The 19,675-nt window shown below is 55.2% G+C and overlaps 2 protein-coding genes and 3 non-coding genes across 5 annotated transcripts; 4 read left to right on the top strand and 1 right to left on the bottom strand.

The window, feature by feature from the left end:
• Positions 1-3,771: 3,771 nt before the first annotated feature.
• BESB_047350 (uncharacterized protein) lies at positions 3,772-7,855 on the top strand (the record flags this gene model as incomplete). Its single annotated transcript, XM_029363186.1, has 8 exons — positions 3,772-4,832; positions 5,175-5,314; positions 5,451-5,680; positions 5,909-6,388; positions 6,562-6,837; positions 7,069-7,222; positions 7,409-7,612; positions 7,731-7,855. 8 exons carry the CDS (start codon positions 3,772-3,774, stop codon positions 7,853-7,855), a joined length of 2,670 nt encoding a protein of 889 aa, XP_029220552.1.
• A 3,779-nt stretch (positions 7,856-11,634) lies between these two features.
• On the bottom strand, positions 11,635-11,707 carry BESB_050810. The gene has a single exon. It is a non-coding gene; the product is annotated as a tRNA-Met (tRNA).
• Positions 11,708-11,898: 191 nt separating this feature from the next.
• Positions 11,899-11,971, top strand: BESB_050780. Its single transcript has one exon. It is a non-coding gene; the product is annotated as a tRNA-Met (tRNA).
• Positions 11,972-12,502: 531 nt separating this feature from the next.
• Positions 12,503-12,575, top strand: BESB_050790. The gene has a single exon. It is a non-coding gene; the product is annotated as a tRNA-Met (tRNA).
• A 1,929-nt stretch (positions 12,576-14,504) lies between these two features.
• BESB_047360 (aromatic amino acid hydrolase AAH2) lies at positions 14,505-19,327 on the top strand (the record flags this gene model as incomplete). The annotated part of the gene is made up of 9 exons (XM_029363187.1): positions 14,505-14,543; positions 14,661-15,083; positions 15,649-15,722; positions 16,240-16,412; positions 17,200-17,331; positions 17,587-17,754; positions 18,083-18,258; positions 18,574-18,783; positions 19,097-19,327. The coding sequence occupies 9 exons, from the start codon at positions 14,505-14,507 to the stop codon at positions 19,325-19,327; spliced, it is 1,626 nt and encodes a 541-aa protein (XP_029220553.1).
• Positions 19,328-19,675: the final 348 nt, after the last annotated feature.

The raw sequence follows: 19,675 nt of genomic DNA on the forward strand, positions 1-19,675 counted from the left end.
GCTTTGAGCAGCACACACGCCGGACGGGAACACCGCAGTTCTCTAACTTTTGTGCTTTCTTCTTGAAGGGGTGGATCTTTTCTGAAGTAGGCAGACGTCTGTGGGCTTGTGCGCGGCCGCTTCGTCCACATGGCCAGTTTCCGTGATCTCGGTGCGTCGGCTAGGACGCTTCGCACGAACGAAGTGTGTGGGAAAGTGTCCGGAATAATCCACACTGCAGAAAGTGCCGCCTGAAACTGCAGAGGCGAATCGCTTCGAGCTGCCATCGCATCCCTGGGAGCTTCAGCACCTACCAGCGGAAGGCTGTCCAGGCTTGGCGGGGGAGGCAGCTTCTCGTCAATACGTGACACAACAGGCGGTGTCTGTCGTACAGGGTCTCTGTCGGCTTCCTCGACGACGCCGAATCCTGCAGCAGACACGAACAACGGCGGAACATCTACATCGCAGGCAACAGCTTCGTACGAGGTCGCTCCCGTTTTGGCTGACGTCCTAATGCGTGCGCAAAAGCCGTACCCCCAAACGAGACTACACTCCGCAAGCTACTGCGCGAAGGCCTCAGCGTTGGATGCATCCGTTGTGCGGCAGGTTTCAGTGCATGCCACGGAGTACGACGCGTCTGCATATGCCCAACTGCCCTATGAGACAGGAGACATGACAGTCATAAGCCGCTGAACACTTGCAAGCCTTCACATGCGTACACTTAGGATGCCCACTGTCCAGCGCACGAAAATGGCGCACACCGCCAGACTTCTGGTGCCATACCCTGCAAGCTCGTTGACGCCTCCTTATCCGTCAGTGTGCCTCCGTACTGCAGTTGTACGTGGACTGGTAAGTCCTGCACAACGGGGAATGATTCGTCAGACTTGGGTCTGACAACGGAGGACCAAAGGTGCCGCCGAGAATGCCCGCGCTTTTTTGCTCTGCTCCCGAGAAGAAAAAACGCGGCACACACGCGCAAGTCACCAAACTGTTCCATATGCCAGGCAAGTGCCAATTCCACAGCATGATGTGGAACTGGCACAACGTTGTTACTACGCGGGTATGTTGAGGGCGCACGAGCAGTTACCGTAGCGCGGCTGTCCGGCTACCTCGCGGCATAACCTGCTGCACAATGGCTACTCATTTGTTTTCAAAACTCGCAATAGACTGTTGCTACTCCCTCAAATAGTTTCCCTGTGTGGTTGCATACACTCGCACGAAGGCACGTATGCCGTGGTGACCACGACGACAGAGGCCTCGTTATGACTTCCGCCTTCGCCGCCCACGCGTATAAGACAATGGGGATTTTTTTTCTGTCGATGAACAGGAGGACGACTCCCTATCCATTACATTTCTCCGCCTCTGGCCAGCGAGATAGAAGTGGACAGAAGGCGATCACACTCAACCGCCCACGAGTATCCAACAGCATCCGCCTAGGTGTTGTTGCAGCACAAAACTGCAACTTCCAAGTGTGAAGTATTTTGGTGTTTTGCCGAGCAACGCGTGAGCTCGGCCGGTACCCTGTAGTGCACACTCCTCACGAAAACCCGACTTGCGAGAAGGACACGCGACCCGGCTTTGAAGGATCCCGCCAAACCTCCCGACGGAACGCGCTTGTGCTATTTGATAGTCTCAGTTGTCCCTTCAATCTTCCACGGAAAATAGCAGAAGAGAGACTCTTCAATTTAAGCGGCACTGTAGTTATCAGGACCAACGCCAGCATAATCAAGAAAAGGTTCATTCAGCCAGTCGGCCTTTTCAAGGACAGGCAGAATCCTTCAAAGTCAGACCGCATGCCGCATGTAGAGCAGCCTTCTTGAGGAGTGTCCACGCAGCCCTCAGATAGAAGATTTCTCTCGAAGTACATTGTCTACGAGTGAATTCACATGATATCCCCTATTTGCAAAGATCCGCACTCACGGCGACTCTCCTCTATGAACTTACGGAGGAATGCGGCACCATCTAGCGGTTCATGGTCTATTGGCATGTCCTACACATGGACCCCGTTCCTACCGAGTTGCTACGTTGCTGTGAATCTTTTCAAGACGGCTTTTTGCATGTTTTTATGCAACCGATATTTTCAGCCGTCCCTTCTCGTCCTTTCCTCGCACCGCTGCGGGTATGGCTGACGGGCGCATGTACGGAACTGATAGCAAGGGAGTGGTATCTCGGCAATTGTGACCCATTATTGCTTCGCTTAGTCTGCACAATTCAACTCTGAGTTCCACGCCTGAATGTGGAACCGACCTTGTACGAGGCCATGCGCGACTCCCACACTTCGTGCAAGGGAGTAAACATATGGGGAACAACAGGAAACTCTGCGCTCAACAGATGGGCTTACTCGTGCCTGTGGGCGTGTGTGCAGTTCGTAAACTTATTAGGAATCTTGGCTTCCCGTAATTTGCAGCGCTAGGAACTAGGTGCGAATGGGGACGGGAGTGCTGCTTTATCAATCTCGTGCGCACGCAATACCAGCCCTGCAAGTCGGTGTCAGCGGACTCATCGTGCAAAGTAGAAAGGGGCAAAAAGTGACAAGGCTAGACTTCATGTGCAGGGCACTATGAGCGGCGCGATGAAGGAAGACTGCTGGCCTCGATGGAAGCGTGCGAGCCATCTCCACACCATCGCTGCGCGCATAGTGCAAAACACCGCAACGAAGAACTTCGCACAACCTGTCTGTGCGTCAGACGCCGGGCCTAAGGAAAGATCCGTGCATTTCTCAGTCCCTCGGCGCAGCGATTCTTCAAAACAAGAAGGCCGCTGAACTTCGGCTGAGTCGAGACGGGGTGAACAAGGCGCCACCTGCCACGGTGTCCCTGGCTGCCTGCGAATGCTTGCAGGCTGTTGCCCAATTCTGCACGCCACCGACACGAGCTTGTCGCAGACTTAGCCGCTGGAAGGAACATCATAGCAGAAACGCTGCACCGCAGGACAGCAGAATTAAGAAGACGCCCCCTGTTGAACAAACTGGATACGCCAGAGAACGCCAGTTCCATCTCCGGGGACTGCAAGTGGGACGAGGGTGCGTCCGTCTCGCTCGCGCCAAGGTCATCCCACACAGCTCGCGACAGGCAAACACCGCCCGTTTCAGACTCGTGCGCAGCCACTCCATTTTCCTGCCAGCCGCTGCTCAGGAGACGTGAGGTTTTCGGCCTTCCGCGCCCCCCCTTTCCCTTCCTTGTGCAGTCGACTAGCAGGTAAGAGACTTCAGCGGTCGCCACCGCTCGTCACCTTCCATGCCAGCCTGCAGCCGCCCTAGCTAGCCGCCGCTCCGCCGAGCTTCCTCCGGACGAGGATTTTCCCACTGTGCCAGGCTGCGGCGGCGCAGCGCAGCAGCGGGAGCGGAGACCGCGCAGAGAACCAACCCTGCGCGGCTGCCGTGGCGAAATGAGTCGCGAGCCAGGCGCGAGGTGCCGTGAGCTGCTACTAGCGGCTCTGTCGAGGTATGATCTCTTTCTGTTTCCGTGGCCCCAAAAGCGATTTTCTCATTCTGGAACCAGAGGTGAACTGTTTCGGTTCCGTTTCACTCGCATAGACGAAAACACTTGCGGCGCACTTTAGGTGTTTCTTGACACAAAGGTCCGGTGGCAAGACCCAAGACTCAACACCGTCCGAATCGACGCGTTACAGGACAAGCGTACAACTGCAGCATCCGCACGTCGAGCGCGCCCTGGGCGGAGACCCTCTCGGAGCGGCGTGCAGGCCAAGAGAGTTGCCTCCGCCGGCACTTCTTTCCTGCGATCCCTTTCGCTTCCTTCGTCCACCGTCCCGTTTCTCATCTTGTCGACCGAAATGGCTGTCCCGCTGCCCGTACAACTCCAGCAAGGAGAGCTCGGCTACCGCAACGACAGTGGCGAGGCAAGTCGCAGCGGCAGCGACAGTGTGGCATGGAGCCGTGACACCAGTGACGACCCTCAGAGTGGCGCCGTCCGTGGACTCGGCCGCGTGGCCCCCGTCCTTCGCCGACGCGTTCTCGAAGAAGCTCCTGCCGAAAAGAACTTCACAAAAAAATCCACGATGAAGCGCGCGGGCGCCGCTCGGGGTGCCGCGGCCGCTCAGGTCGCCGCGAAGTCGGAGGTCTTCTCCCACATGGACGCCGTGCGCACCTGCAGAGAATCATCCTTCTTTTTCCCGAAGAACGGCCAGCAGGCGAAACTTGGCCTCAACGGCCGGGGCACCGTCACACAGGTCTGCACATTCGAGGGCTCTCTGGAGGACTATCTCCAGCTCCGCTCGACGGACGGGAGCAGCTCCGGCGAAGGCTTGTCTTCGTCCGCATCCGAACGCGGCTGCTCAGATGACAAAGCCATCAGCGCGGCAAGCTCTGTGGACGGCGCGACGCCCGCCAGAAACGTCTCTGAGGCGTCTCGACAGTCTTCGCAGCCCGCTGCTGCAGAGGGTGGCGACCTCGATGCTGCATCTGCCGGCTGCCTGGAGGATGGTGAACGCCAACCCTCGGCGCAAAGCAGCACTGGAGCCGCCGCATCTACCCGAGAGCGAAGCGACGCTTCTCAGGGGTCTTTGCCGGAGGTCGCTGACGAATCTGCTGCCGGAAGCGAGGAGACTGCACCGGCGGAGGAGCCCAGGGAAGACGCGGCTAAGCCGAAAACTGGACGCCTTATCGAGCTCGAGATGAAGGACGGCTGCGTTGTCTGGCCTACAGATCGCCCCGTCATTCCGCTGCCTTTGTGGCAGCTGACAAGCTTCTCGCATGAACCCCTGACAGCTGAACAGTGGGCTCAGCTTCCAACTGTCGGCACCGCAGGCCCATACTCCCAGCTGCTCGAAGCTCCGCTTGCTGCCCTCTCGCCGGCGGAAATTCGCCATGCATACGTGCCAGGTCTCCTGAGCAGGTAAGTGCTGGACCCGTATCTGCGCGCCTCTTCTCTAGGAATCCATGGCCGTGACGTTGCTGAAAGGAGTTGCCTTTGGGAGCAGCCCGTTCCAGAGACTTTTGCAGCTCCCGATAGGGATGGAGAGTACTGAAGCAACTCAGCCGCGCAGATCATTGCCGATGCAGCTCATCGTATCAGACGCAGACGAAGTGAGATGCCGAGTAAAGCCCAGCGCGTGAGTGTGAATGTGACACGTTGATTTCCTGGATTTCCCACATTCTTTGGGAAGTCGTGCGCCGGCTCCACGGAGTAATGAGAGGTCTCTCTTCCACTGTCTTGCATGTATGCGTCTCGATTCAGACTTCGAGGAATGTCGAGCACGCCGATGCCTCAGCCGGTCGCGCTTCCCCCACTCAAGCTACCAGTTGGCTGCGAGGCGCCCCCCCTCTCTGTCCAAATCGGCACCGTTCAGTCGATTCCAAGCGCGGCGGAGAAATCTGGTGAGTCTCCCAGTCTTCGTCGTCCCGTTGCGCGCCCAAAGACCTTGCCGGTCTGAAAAGCACCATTGCCTCTGTGCGCATTCGCCGCAGTTCCTTATTTATGTGCCCTTGCTGCACCGTTTTACTTTGACTTCAGGTCAATCGACCCGCCAGATCTCCGGTGCTGCCAACCAGCCAAGGAGGAGCAACAGCTTCTCGTCGGGCCCCGTGTTTCCTTCTCTGAACAACCAAGCCACCGGCGGCTCTCGCGGCGTGATGTACGCCAACTTCTCGAACAAACACTTCATCCAGCACGTCCCCACCGGCGCCGAAGGCGAGGTCCTGAGGACGGAAGACGATGGAGCTTCCCTGATCGTCAGGATCAAGGTGAGCATATACCACGACTTCGGCATGAGGTTGGCCGGTGCCCATGCTCGTCGGTGAATCCCCCGACCCCAGCCCGATACAGAAGCGCTTCAACGAGACATCCTCTTTGGGAAGACCCCGCACCTTTGTGGTAGCACCATCAGCAGCACTCGCCTCTGAATCAGTACTCCGACGCTCCAGCATACACGGCTATATTTCTACCACACGTTTGATCTTGTGTGCTTTCAGAACGGACGCGTCAAGAAGTTCGCGCGCTCGGACTGCCGCGTGACCAAGGCCGTGTGCACGCCGACCAAGGCTCCCTCTGAGCGCCAACTTACAGCTGCAGCGCACCACCACGCTCTGGCGATGTTGATTAGCCGCGCCAACCGCGCTCAACAGGAAGCCGCTGCTCTGCCGCTGGGCTTGCAGAAGAACAACGCTAGCCTCGGCGCAAAGCCCGAGCAGCAAAACGCAACAGTCAGCAACACGACTCAACTGCTGCCGCCCTGCCTCGGCCCCAGATCCAAGTCGCTCCTCAGCCTGTTCTCCTTTGGCAAGACGGATGTCGCTGAGGCTCCCACGATTGCTGCGCAGAGCCAAGGGAAAAATTTGTCGATCAACCCCGCTTTGCGAGGCGCAGACCAAATCCCCAAAATCGACGACTTGGTGAAGATTGCCCAGGAGCACGCGATTAACACCGCGACGAACACTCTCTGCATTGCTGGGGTGAGCCCGAAACCCGAAGGCGCTAACAGTCCGTTTCTAGGCATCCTGGAGCTTTGTTGAGCAACCGTGCGTTTGCTGGCGGTCCCAACTGGTACCGTTTCCTGCGGCTCCTTCATGAAAGCCGCCAGCTGATCCTGAGTTTTGAGAACTGGCGGTTTCTCTTATGCCTGCAGCCCACGTCGGAGCCTAGCATCCGAGAGATTGGCAGCCACGTGGCAGTCGAGGCCGTGCGCACCAAGAAGTACGTCCTCGACGATGGCGAAGAAGGTTCTATGGTGCCTGTCTTCTCCAGCGAGAGCCAGGCACTCCAGGCTCGAGAAGCGGAGGAAGCGAGAAGGCGCCAGCAGCAGCAGGCCGCCTTGCCCTTGGATCCGACTCAAATCTTGCTGGAGCGGCACCGCGAGCTGGAAGAGCTGAAGCGACAGCAACTGAATGCTCAGGAGGACGAGGTAAACAAACGGATACAACGTAACAGATGTCGCAGTCGGTACCGCGAAGGATGCGTCGCCGAACTCAGATGAACGCCGATACAGCTGCGAACGTGCGCCGGCTGAAAACTATCAACCGCTGGGCCGTCACCAGCCGACGATGGGCTGAAAAGTAAAGTATGGCAGCGGGACAAACCGCACAACCACCTGCTGGCACCTTGTGGCACGTACGGCTTTCTACTTTCCCTGCAGATTATCTACGCGCAAGACGCACCTGACGCGACGCGAGCTCCGGGTATCGTTTCCCCCACTGTCATCAAGGAGACGCTGGTTGTTCCTCCGAAGGACAGCGACAACACGCGCCACCTTGTGCGCGCGCCTGGCATCGTTCACCCACTTGTCGAAGGTAAATCACAGCACGCGGAAAACACAGGAGTGGCGCTGTCAGTTGGGGGATCGGGCTCGCTACGGGCAGGAGACGCTCCACGATGCTTGACTCCCTGGTAGGGTGCATCAAATGTTCCTTTTTTTCAGTGGCACAGCACATTTGATCTGGATCGTCTTGGCGTCCACGGTGTCGGTGTTTTCGCAGACGCACCGGATCTCGAGATCATTCGTCCCGCTGCCAGCCAGGCACCGGGCTCTCAGATGCCTAGCAACTCCTACGCGGCCGAGGAAACCGCTGGTGGTGTCGAGTGGTACGCGGGCCTCCAACAGCAGATGCGGGCTCAGCTGATGCAGCACTACGCGCAGACTGGCGATCTCCAAGCTGCGACTGCGGCACTGACTGGCGCTGGTAAGGCCGAGATACAGCTACAGCAGCAGAGTTAGAAGAGGAGATGAACGCTCGACAAGCGTCATGAAGAGACACAGGGGTGATCATACCTTGGTTTACTTATTTGCGTGTGCCGCAGGCATCCCTCTGCCGGCAAGTTGCGTCCCGTTCCCCTTCAACATGGGAGCGCCCAATGTCCAAAGACGCCAGGCTAAGGTGCTCAGGGACGAAGCTGATCAGATCCAGTTCGCCCCCATTGCCTGAGGAGGAAAGGACGCAACAGAGGAGGAAACGTTTTTGCCTCACGATGCCAAAAGCACCCCTCATTGGTGTACGTCGGCGGAAATCCTCTTTCTTTCCTATCTCTACGTTGCTGTGCCCTTTGTTTTTTACGTTGTTGCGGCAAGCTTGGCGCCGACTCAGCATATACAGTATGACCGTGAGTCTGCAGAACGTGCTCAACCGCTCATGTTTTATTAATATTATTAGCGGATCTTCCATCTTTCGACTACATCATGCCAGAAGATAACTAGAGTTTTATCGTCGATCAGAACTGCATAACGAACCGTCGGTCGAGTTGCTTCGTGCTAGGTTCCGGTTAGCGATACGACGTGTTGCTAACCCGTCACCATTCGTGCTTCATCCGGTTCCTGTCTCCAGTTCCTGTCTCCAGTGTCGCTTTGTTTCTCCTAAACCCATAGGTATTCTGCCGCAGGCACGTGCTCGAATGACAATTATTAGCGCATCCCGGTGTTGTTAACACTCGCTGGGCTTGGTGCACCGATCGAGGTTTCTGTGAAGGTTCCGTCGTGCCCGCCTGATTCTATTTCGAATTGTGGGTGGCTGAAAACAAGACAGCGTGCGTACCATCGAACGCAGTTGTATGAAAACCTCAGACTGCGGATAGATTACACCGCAGACCCCCCCCCTTCCAAACAATTTTAGGGTCCATTCGAACTGGTGCGACACGCTGACTTCAGTTGAGTCATCACCACTGAGCGGATTCGACACACCACCTGCTATACCGTTTTTTCGTTGAACTGGCCTACCGGTGGCTCTTGAGACACGATTTCTGTGATGCATCATAGTGTACGCGAACCGGCACAGTACATGCGACTCACGCTGGTAAACATGCAGAATCTCTTGCTAACTGATGCTAGGGAAAGACTAGAAACCTTTTTACGGACATAGATATGGCCGTCACATCTGCTGGTGTTGTCCGCATCAGTGTTTTCCTATAGGAATCAAATACGGGGGTGACTGAACCATAAGGTACACGAAAATACTACACCAGCGCGCGTCTCTGAAACGAGACACGAAGCTTACATGCTGAATAGATGTATGGACTGTCTCCACAGCTTTTCGAACGCCTAGCATCTCTGAAGTTGTCAGAGTAGTGGCGAAACAGTGATACGTGAGAGTGGATACAGATCTGCATGCCCAGTTCTGTTGCTGTCTCTGCCAACCTGGGGACCCGAGACTACAGCATGCTGTGCAAGCACCTTTGTGCATCAAGCGATGATACCAGTGCGTCAGGCGATTTCGGAAACAGCGGCTGCAGGGCCTTTGACCCAGGTATGACACTCAGGCACACCGGCTACCTCACACCAGCGGAAGCAATCGGTGCTCTCTGCACGCTACGGGAAAGGAGGCCGGCCCACAGGAAAACAGTTAGAGAGACATCAGTCACACAGTACAGTAGTAAGGCCGCACTAGAATTGCTGCTTTCTGTGGTGAATGGCACCAGTCAGAGATAGTGCAATTTGTTTCTCTCGGGGGCTGTTGACAAGGGTGCCACGAGTGACATCTGAGAAGCATGTACTGCTCTGAAATTGAGTGATTAGCTAGCAGAAAGTACTACGAAGTCATGCCCGCGATCGACGACCTGCAGCCTACCGTGCGGGTGCCAGCGACGTTTCCTATCTTCCCGTGACACAGGCGACCGACTCTAACTAGACGGCGGCAGCGGTGGCCGCCCACTGCCACAACCGGTGTATAGACGGCCCATGCCGCTGCCCGCGATTAAGAAAATAAGTAGAATGTTGCCCTCATAACGTGCCAGACAAATCAGCTCGCTTCTGTCTTGCCTCTTGCGTTTGCCAACCGGGTCGCCTCCGCGGCACGCTAGTTGCGGAACTCGTAACGATATCGAGCGTGCATGCATGCACCGTCTGTTACGTCTCCACCGGAGGCATTTCTCCGTCAAAGGCACTTACCAGCGGAACCAATTCCCTATATATTCTGTTTTCTCACTGCAAGAACACTACCTATACTGAATTTCGTTCCATCTGTGATGTCCTCGCCAGTGATGTGCTCGTTGCCCCGCCCCTTGGTCATAACGTAAGTCGCTGCCTAGGGATTATTCAAGCATTCTGCGTCCAAACTGTGATTCCCCCACTCGGAAAAACTATTCTACCGATATCATCTGCGTTATTCGCGCAATTTGCCGCACGATATGTTAGGGGTGACAGCTCAGCGCTCAGAATGAACGGTGACTGTGTACCAGTCCTCACAAGCCAGTCGCCGACCAACATTGTCCCCCAGTTGAAATCCCCGCCTACCTACTCTGTCGATTCCCCCCATTCCTCTCAGACTGCCCCAAGCAAAGCTCCTTATTGACGCGAGTATCTTGAAACGTAGTTTGTGAAGTTTTTGAGGTATCTCTGCTGCCTCCCCATCTCCTTCAACGAAAGACTTATTCCGGCGTACCACCGAACTGTCGGCAAAATGATGTCCGCAAACCCATCTTCGGTCAAGAAGGGGCCTGTTGTGTGTCGGATGCGCCCCCTCCAGGACTGCCTTGCAAAGAACGACGGTGACATTCGTCAGTGCACCGAGGAAGTGAAGCTCTTCGAATCGACCTGCACCAAAAAAATAGAGTATGTCCACGACCGAGAAGGGCTTGACGACAACCGGTCAGGACTTTTCAGCGGGAAGAAAGGGACGTAATCATGACATCAACAAACCACGCACAGCTTTCATTACCTTGAAACACGCACAACTGGCGTGGCGATTCACTCGATCGGCGCGCTGAGGGGGGTCTATGTCTTCATTCAGTACGTGCAGCCTCTACTTTTCCCGTATGATCATGCTGTTGCTCGATTGAGTGATGTAATATTGCCGTTTGGGACCGTCCCCGAGACTGTAGTTCTGTCGAGGGGACACTTCGGGGACATCGATCGCACGCCCTTTCATGCCGTTAAAACAGTACCACCCGGTTCACTTAGGTCGCTTGCCCAGTTCCGATCTCGAGCCTTGGCGAGAAACAGTCTGTTTGTGACATGGAGAGATAGGGTTTGTCGTATTTTCTATCTTTGCCTTGTATTCCGCTTGCTCTAAAGAATACGACGTCGCCACATTCATGTTCCGTTGCGATTTTTTGGTGGAACTGCCCGTCCTGTGATGACGTCAGGTCGGCAATTCATACCCGTAGAAGCCCGTATAGGCCACCGCATATCCTCTGAAAGGGTAACCCACAATACGTACTCGCGCATCTCTTGTTACCACCAGCTAGCCTTGGCCGAGCGTACTCCAGAAGTTTTATCGAGGCCCTCCCACTTGGCTTCTCGAACAACACATCGTCCAGTTTGTTTAACCAATCATCCCTCTCGCGTGTCCGCCTCGCGCTGCACCTGCCTCTGTCCTCGGCGAGCTAGGCATTGTTGATAGACTCCTGACTTGTCTCGTTGGCTCACTGCACAGTTCCGCGCGGCTACACTGAAGACAGGTATTCAGGCCGTTTGCTGCCCGCAGTAGGGTTCAAGCAGACACTCTCCAGCGGCATTCCTTCTGGTTGTTCGTGGCCGCGTGTTCTGTCTCGTTGATGCCAGAGATCCATCTTCTCGTGGACGTGCTAAATGCTCAGGAAGAATCTAAGACAACCATCGAGACACTCAATACAGGTTCGGCCCATGTTAGCGCCTGGCCACCCGGCACCCGATGCAGGTCATAGAACATGGATGTACGAACAGGCGACTGGTTTCTCAGCCTAGCAACGCTGGTGAGACTCTTCAGAGTCTTAACAGCTGTGTGGTACATCGAAATTGGCAGTGCGAGGATCGAACTCGCAACCTTGGGATTATGAGACCCTCGCGCTACCGACTGCGCCAAACGCCCTCATTGAGTAGATATCAGCTTGCGGAGCACGCGGACATCCTATTACAATTTACACACCCACTTTGGGACATGTACCTGATAGTCCAGGTCAACGAGGGCGGACACAGGTGCATTGACCGGAAGAGGCAGTCGTGTTACCCAGCTAGCATCAGTGGCACACTTCAGGAAAGTGCTCGAGAGGCTGGCTTCAAGGGCGTTTGGCGCAGTCGGTAGCGCGTGGGTCTCATAATCCCAAGGTCGCGAGTTCGATCCTCGCAGTGCCCACTGATTACTACTTGAGTTTTCGGGGTATGCGGCGACTGACCTGATAGTAGCGTCATTGTCGCCTAATACGCTCGTCCATAACAGGATCTGGGTTTACAAGCCACCAGTTAGATCGGCGAAGATCTGCGTTCTCGCGGACCTTGCATTGTCTCACGCCAGCCTGCGAGCATGCACACATCTTTGGCTATCTCTAACGGAATAACTACGATCCTTTGTCTTTCACTTGTGCCGGACTACGGAGGAACTGGACTCACAAAAGTGCTCCCCTAGATCTGGTCAGGATGAGCGCGAGAAAAGGCCACATGTGAAGACATTTTCCATGTTGCATCTCGTAGTCGAAAGGAGGGCTCAGCCTCCTCTACATTCAGCGGTACAGAAAAATGGACCGAGCAGAATCAGCTCGCCACCGTCAGCAATCCTACGAATTCAGGGCTCAGAAGCAGGCATGTGATGCAAGCACTGCCGTCCAGCTGCTTATCATTATCGTTATCCTGTGCCTGAGCGCGTGAGGACACGTGAGAGCGCACGCGAGGGCGTTTGGCGCAGTCGGTAGCGCGTGGGTCTCATAATCCCAAGGTCGCGAGTTCGATCCTCGCAGTGCCCACCCTTTTAACATCAACAGTCTCTTCATGCGCTTGATTTGCCTGGGACTCTTCGGGTGCTTCTTGCTCGTGGGAATATAATTTTGCTGGACGCTTCCGCTATTTCAGTTGCATGCGCAGGCCACGGTTCGGCTAACTCTAGTGGCAGGTGGAGCAGCGTGTACGCGCATGATCATATTTCCAACGCCTGAAACCTCGATTGATGCACTCGTCGCGGAAAGGACGAGCATGTTTGAACTGACCGCAATGAAACACTGCTGGGTGTTGCGGCGGGAGGCTAGTGGTGTTATGACTCAAGAATAACTTGCATTAAGCTCACGCGACGTCGACATCAAGACATCCAACGGTGCGCAGTGTTGCGTGACGGCTGGAGCGGCAGTGTGCTTCCTCTCCACCAATATAAAGCCATCACGACACTGTGTTTCCTTTGCCGACAGGGGTGGACGGAACAAGAATCTACTGAAGTGTCCACCTTATCATGCCCGTAGATGCCTGCAGCAGCCACGCCAACACAGGAACGCCGCCATCACTACCAGTCTAAATCGCCTGTAAAAAAGACGTAGAAAGTGACGCAGACGGTATGCCACATGCGTGAAGAGTTTCTGTCACATGTAACTCATACGAGACTTGGCCTTAGTAAGTAGCCTCTTCTTCCAAATAGATTTCATGGAAAACCTAAAATTCGCATGTTTGATTGACATGTAGCCGCTAATATACAATCATCCAAGATATATTTATCTATCGCAGAAAGCATCGGGACTTCAAGTGTTTCAGTGCTCGACTGTGGCAGCGCGCTCTTCTGTCCACCTCGAGGAATATCCACGGTGGCTGGGCGTTGTCCTCTGGTCACCGTGATACCGCCCCCATACACTGCTGCCACTCAACATATGGAGTTCGTTTTCTATCTGGCGTCCGGCGTATAGATGCAGTCGCCGCAGAAAGTGATATGCTCGTGGTCGAATGCTTGCAAGGCAAAGGCCACACATAAACTTACTTCGGGGGCCGCTCCCGAGTAAAATCGGCTTACTTGTATCCTCCGATCGTGGCACCCCTCATCTGGTACCAAAAACGTGCTGCTGCACTTCAACAAACTGTTTCCGGCTCACCTATGGAACGGTTGCCGCGTACCCTACCACCGTCTTGTCGGGCGCCTGGTTTCTACCCATCAGCTGCCAATTTCCTTGTCTTCGCTTATTTGTCCCAGATTAGCGGTGACGCCTCCTGCTCCTCCCCCCCCCCCCTCGTAGCTAGACGGGCGCGGGGAACTAATATCACCGGTTATCAGGTTCCTTTTGCTTGCCTCCAGAAACGCTACACCAAGCGCTGCGTTGCCGTGGCCCTTCACATTACCTTTTCCGGACTTTGTCTTTCTGCATGCTTGCCACTATGTGGCCGCTTCGCCTACCTTTCATTCAGTGCGGAACTATCGAAGCCGAACTCGTGACAAGCGGCGCACGGGCTGTGCTTCGATGACTCGAGCTACCACGGGAGGGGCTGAGCAGCAGCGGGAACTTGTGATTCATTGAGCTTTTCCCTCCCACCTTCCCCCCTGTTTCCCCATGGGAGCATCCAGGCCGCGCTGCGAAAGATTTATGCCAGATCTTCTCATGCATCGGCGACGGAACGCTTTGCAACCTGACGACTCTATCGAAACCTTGAAGGGGTAGCAACAGGTTTGTCAAAGCGGTTACCTCTCCACTGCCGCGACTGCGTGAATATCGAATGGCGGATCGTCTTCCGTAGCAGAGGTAGCACGCATCCTTTCCTCCTTTCCTGCTAGCCACGATTTGTCCAAGAGCCCTACGCCAGTGCCAACAGACTCACGCGCAGGCCGGAGTCCATGCCTGTGCTCTCAACGCACGGAAATTTGAACAAGCCGCCACGCGGCATAACCTCTGCTTGCGTCACCTCTTCCGCTCCCTGTTTTCTCCATGGCTTTTCGTACCCTTTCGCGCATCCATTTCTCCGCAGTAAGGGGTCCAATCGTTTGGAGCCAGCCACCGCGCCTCGGGAACTCACTGCCCACCCGACACGATACGCTTTTCTCGTCGTATTTCGTCCGGCTGTCGTGTCCGGCTCACCATCAGGCACTGCTCGCAGTTCGGGGAGGCGCGCAATCTTCCATGTCTCAAGAACAGGGGCACCAAGGAGTGTATCCTAGTCGCAGCGACCTCCTTGGACAGCGAGTTCTGGGCTTCGCGGCGACGCAATTCACTACGTGTGCCGCTGGGTCAACATGGGTTGTCAGTGCTGCGAAAGAGGCGCAAAATGCCGGCGTTGATCAGGGGGTAGAGGCGTCATCGCGAAGGTCGAGCCTTATCAGACAAACGCACCTGCGGCTCGACGAAGAAGGCGAAGCCTTCGCCTCCGCAAGCGATGAGAACGAGTCGGCTGTAGCCACCAGTGCATTCGGCAGTTCAAAGCACGGAAACCCACTTCTACGAAGGCTTCCAATAAATACAGTTTCCTGTGAAATCGAGGACAGGGTGGGGGCCCTTTGCAACCTTATCGTAAGGATAAATGTTTTAAGTGAACACGTGGGCGAGTTGCCTACCGTGTTCGCTGGACACCGCCTGCGACCATCGTCTTGTCTCCGTATTGAATATAACAGTAGTCGAATGGTGTAGCTGTCCCTTCTCCATTACCACTATTCTTGCCGCTCTTGCTGATCAATACACGAATACTTGCAGACACAACGTATACATTCGAGGAATAGAACCATCAGGCGCTCTGTCGCACGAGCTGTCTTTTCCTCAGTTCCACTCGCGTGTGAAAGCACCAAAATGAGCACAATCTTTTGTCAGGGCCAAAAAGCGATGCGTTAGTCTACTATTACGCAACTCAGCTTCTACACAAATGGGCGTAGCGAAGCCCGCGCAATTATCAACACTCTGGTGCTTGAGAGGAGCACGCCGACGCAGGAATTGCCAGTTTCCTCACACGCTGGACGTATTCATTGGGTTCACGCCCGCGTAAGCATACATACACGTCTCTACATGCATTAAGCTCCGCAGGAAGGCGCGACTTTCCCTTTGAGTACTGGCACACTTTTCTGTGCATACTTGCCTCTCGCAGGGAATCTTCGCGGCGCACAATCTGAACATCACTCAACTCAAGAGCACCCCCAATCCCCTGGACCTGCGAAAAATGTGAGCGTCGACAGAGTAACGCCTCTTGAGACCCCTTGTTCGTTTTCTTACACCTAGTCGTCGGCTGACCTGCCCAAAGATGCATGCGTGGCTCTCTACGTGCGTGGACACCGACATAAGTACGCGCTAGCTACATGCATCCACATGACTAAATACGTATGTGCACGCATACATACGTAGCAATCGACTAACGTTTTGGCTATTTATTGGCGTCTCGCGGTGCTGCGAAACGCTGCAGGCAATTATTCCACGCGCGCTCGGTCCACATAGCTGTAGTTCATCTGTCTCGGGTTTCACGCGACACGTCCAGAGATCATTCACGTTTGAAATGCATACCTGGGCGACGAAGACGTGCCTGCAACCACCGTCTGAGCTCCAGTTGTGCGAACGGGACATACAGTCGGCTGAGCTTCTTCTGTCTCCCCTCGCTGCGGCACACGCTTCTTTGGCACCCCACCGGCGATAGTTTGATAATATCTGCCTTCTCCTTTCCTGTTACTGGCTCCCTCGCTTGCAGGACTTTTTCAATAAGCTTCGAGGGAGACTGGGAAACTGAGAAAGTCAAGCAGCTGGTAGATAAGCTAAAGTCCATTTGTGTGGCCTTTGCTCGAGGAGCGCCGAAAGACGTCCCCTGGTTCCCTCGATCTGTTGAGGACCTCGATGGGCTTGCTTCTCACACTCTCGAGGCTTGTAAGCGACACACACGGACCACGGTACTTTACGGAATCTTGTGGCTTTTCACGTTATCCCCAATACGCACATTTACGTGTATGCATGCTTTCTTTAGTACGCGTATGAGCTATCGATGTAGACACACATGCACATGCGTAAAAGCGATTTTATTGATTTGATCACCTGGTCAAGCGGGTGCTGGGGAACAGAAGGCCACCTGCGCACATGGAAGATTTGACAGACCGTATCCAAGTTTATTTTTTTTCTTTCGAACAAGCAGGAGTTAACTGGGTAGTAGGGAGTTCACTCGGGTTCCCAGCATCTAGCCGGGGCTAGCCCACAGGTACCGCGGGTTTCGGAGGGTGGCTAAAGGTGGCTGCATATACGGGAAACTAGTGCGTCTGAATCTATTAGGATGTGTCTGCCAAGTAACATCGCCGCTGTTGGACAGATATCGATGTATTTTTCATGAATGTAGAGGATAAGGAAGATAGCGACCGTCACATGCATACGTTACCAGATGAGGCAGACGCAGTTGGAGTACGGCTACTCAGGTGCTGGGCAAAAACTAGCCGCGTCCTGATCCCTCCGTTGCTGATGCGAACGCTGAACGTGCTAGGGGGCTGACATCAACATGCCTGAGCTGTCTACTGGATGAATCTCACTCCATGGCTGTTGCATGCTGTTTCATTTCATCCTTCTCGGTTTTCTCCGCTACCAGCGTTGTGGTTGCTCCAACGTCTTCACAGCTGTGCTTCTGCCGCTAACCTGTCCATTTTCTCTGCGTCTGTGCCACTTCGAACAGCTAAAGACCTGGAAGCAGACCATCCGGGCTTCCACGACGCCGTCTATCGCAAACGACGTCAGGAGATCGCCGCCCTCGCGCAGAATCATCGAAGCGGACAGCCCATTGGACTTGTTGACTACACTCCAGAAGGTGGGAGTTGCTTCGCGCTGCTCAACCTGGGGTTGAGAGGTGGCTCACGCAAAGGAGAAGCGTCCCTGCCGTGGGTACTAGTTGCACTGGCACATATTACTACTCCAACGCTCGTGCCGCGTTATTCTCGCTGGAGCACACGCCATCAGCACCACACGATCTCGCGTGAAGCACGCGAATGCGCGACGCTTTCCGTCTAATTTTTGGGCTGCCTCTGCGGCTCATGGGCTTTGGCATGTTGATTCGTTTTTTCAGAGGTCGCGACCTGGAATCACGTGTGGGGGATTCTGACAGAGCTGTACCCCACTCGAGCCTGCCGCGAATACAACGAAGTCCTCGCAGAACTGAGAGATGCTGGGCTCTACGGCCCAGACAGAGTCCCGCAGGTGGCTGAAGTTAATGAATACATCAAGGGAAAAACTGGTAGGGGACTGTGTCCTGGTTTGTTGAACTCCGCCGGCTCGACGGGGGCAGGTTTTTGCTGCCAGCCATAAATTTGTACATCGCGTGTGCACCGCTGTACACGAGTGTTTCAGGTAGCTTTTAGAGGGGAGGCCATTGCGTCATGCATATTCATTTCGACATCGGAGTCCCCGTCAACACATGTACGTACTTTACACGCGGAGCTGCTCTTGAGATCTTTTCTCTGCCTCGCCGCTCGATTCCGTTTTTGGCGTTTCTTCTGCCGTTCTTCGTCTCGCTGGAGTGTGGAAACCGGCCGTGTGCTCCTGTTGCCCGCTTCCCCTCTCAGGCTTTACGCTGCGACCCGTGGCAGGGCTCCTTGCTGCGAGAGACTTCATGAACGCTCTCGCCTTCCGCACGTTCTTCTCCACGCAGTACATCCGCCACCACTCTGCTCCCCTGTACACGCCAGAGCCAGACATAATTCACGAGCTGTTAGGCCACGCCCCTCTGCTGGCGAACCCGGTACGGAGGCGAAGCCTGGCTTTCTTGCAGGCGCGGCCCAGATGAGGCACATCAACGGATGTCGCCCTCGCGTTGCCGCGTGATGCGTTTTGTTCTCGTGCACATATACAGCCTCGTGTAAGCGTAGTTCCACCGTCTAGCACTCCATGCGTCTCTCAAAGCTTGCCCCCGCAAAACTGTAGAGAATATGCATATATAGATATATATATGTAGACGACATGCGCAGCAATGCTGCATGTCCACGTTAGCGAGCCATCGAACAGAATTCTGTGTCTGCATCACGCCAGATTTGTTCCTCCGACCGTCTCTGCTCAGGACTTTGCAGAGTTCTCACAGCTGCTGGGCCTCGCTTCCCTCGGGGCTTCAGAGGAAGACATCGTGCGTCTGCAGCGCTGCTACTGGTTCTCCGTCGAGTTCGGACTTCTTCTCGAGTCGACGCAGTCTCATGGCTTGACAGCTTATGGAGCAGGCTTGCTTTCATCCCCCGGGGAGCTCCAACATGCCACTTCTCCCACAAACACCAGAGTAGGTCTGAATCTTAGTCGATTCGTGCCCTTTTCGCCCCTCCTGAAGGAAAGGAGAGCTTCACCGTACCGGGTTCGCCAGCAGAGGGGCGTAGCTCGAGAGTTTGTGAAAAGTGGTGTTTCTTTCTCTAAAACTGCCTTGCTCCCGCGATCTGTCTGCCCTTCTTCCCCTGCAGCGTGCTGCTCAGTTCCTCTTCCTGCCGTGACGTGTATGCGCGGGCATCGACTCTCTCGTTCCCCGTCTTCTTATCGTTCCCGTCTCTCCGTTTGAACTTTCCTGCTCTACCGCTTGTCCCGTGGGCGTGCACGTGCAGCTGGCGATTCACCGCTGGAGCCCAGAAGAAGCTGCGCGCCAGCAGTTCCCCATCACGACTTTCCAGCCGGTGCTCTACGCGGCAGATAGCTTGAAGGACGCGCGCGAAATTCTTCTGCAGTACATCCAGAACCACATTCACACGCCCTTCTCGACGCGATTCGACAGCCAAACTGGCACGATACAGGTTACGACAGACGTGCGCTCGAGACCTGTATCGCTCAAGTTTTAGGACTCCCTCAACAGGCGCCATCGATATGAAAAGCCAGCTAGAGGCTCTACTCAGTGAAGGCGGAAATTCGTCGCAGAGCGGCCCAGTAGCGCGGTTTCATACGCCCGGAAAGCGCCCCGCTGGCGCTCAAGGCTGGGGCCTGGGCGGGTCTCTTAAAGCTTTTCGGCGGATACAAATAGCCCAGAATCTCGGCAGTGGACTCTATTGCGATCGCGTACAGGCCTCGTGTCTCATGCAGACCGGTTTTCCTCCACGCAGGACGTCCACAGCAGTTCACTTTCGGCTGTGCACGTTAACGCAGCGAAGTTTCCATGGGCACCCACACGACTGCGGAGTGCACGCCGGCGT

This window comes from Besnoitia besnoiti, chromosome III (assembly GCF_002563875.1).
Source record: "Besnoitia besnoiti strain Bb-Ger1 chromosome III, whole genome shotgun sequence".
Taxonomy (NCBI): Eukaryota; Apicomplexa; class Conoidasida; order Eucoccidiorida; family Sarcocystidae; genus Besnoitia; species Besnoitia besnoiti.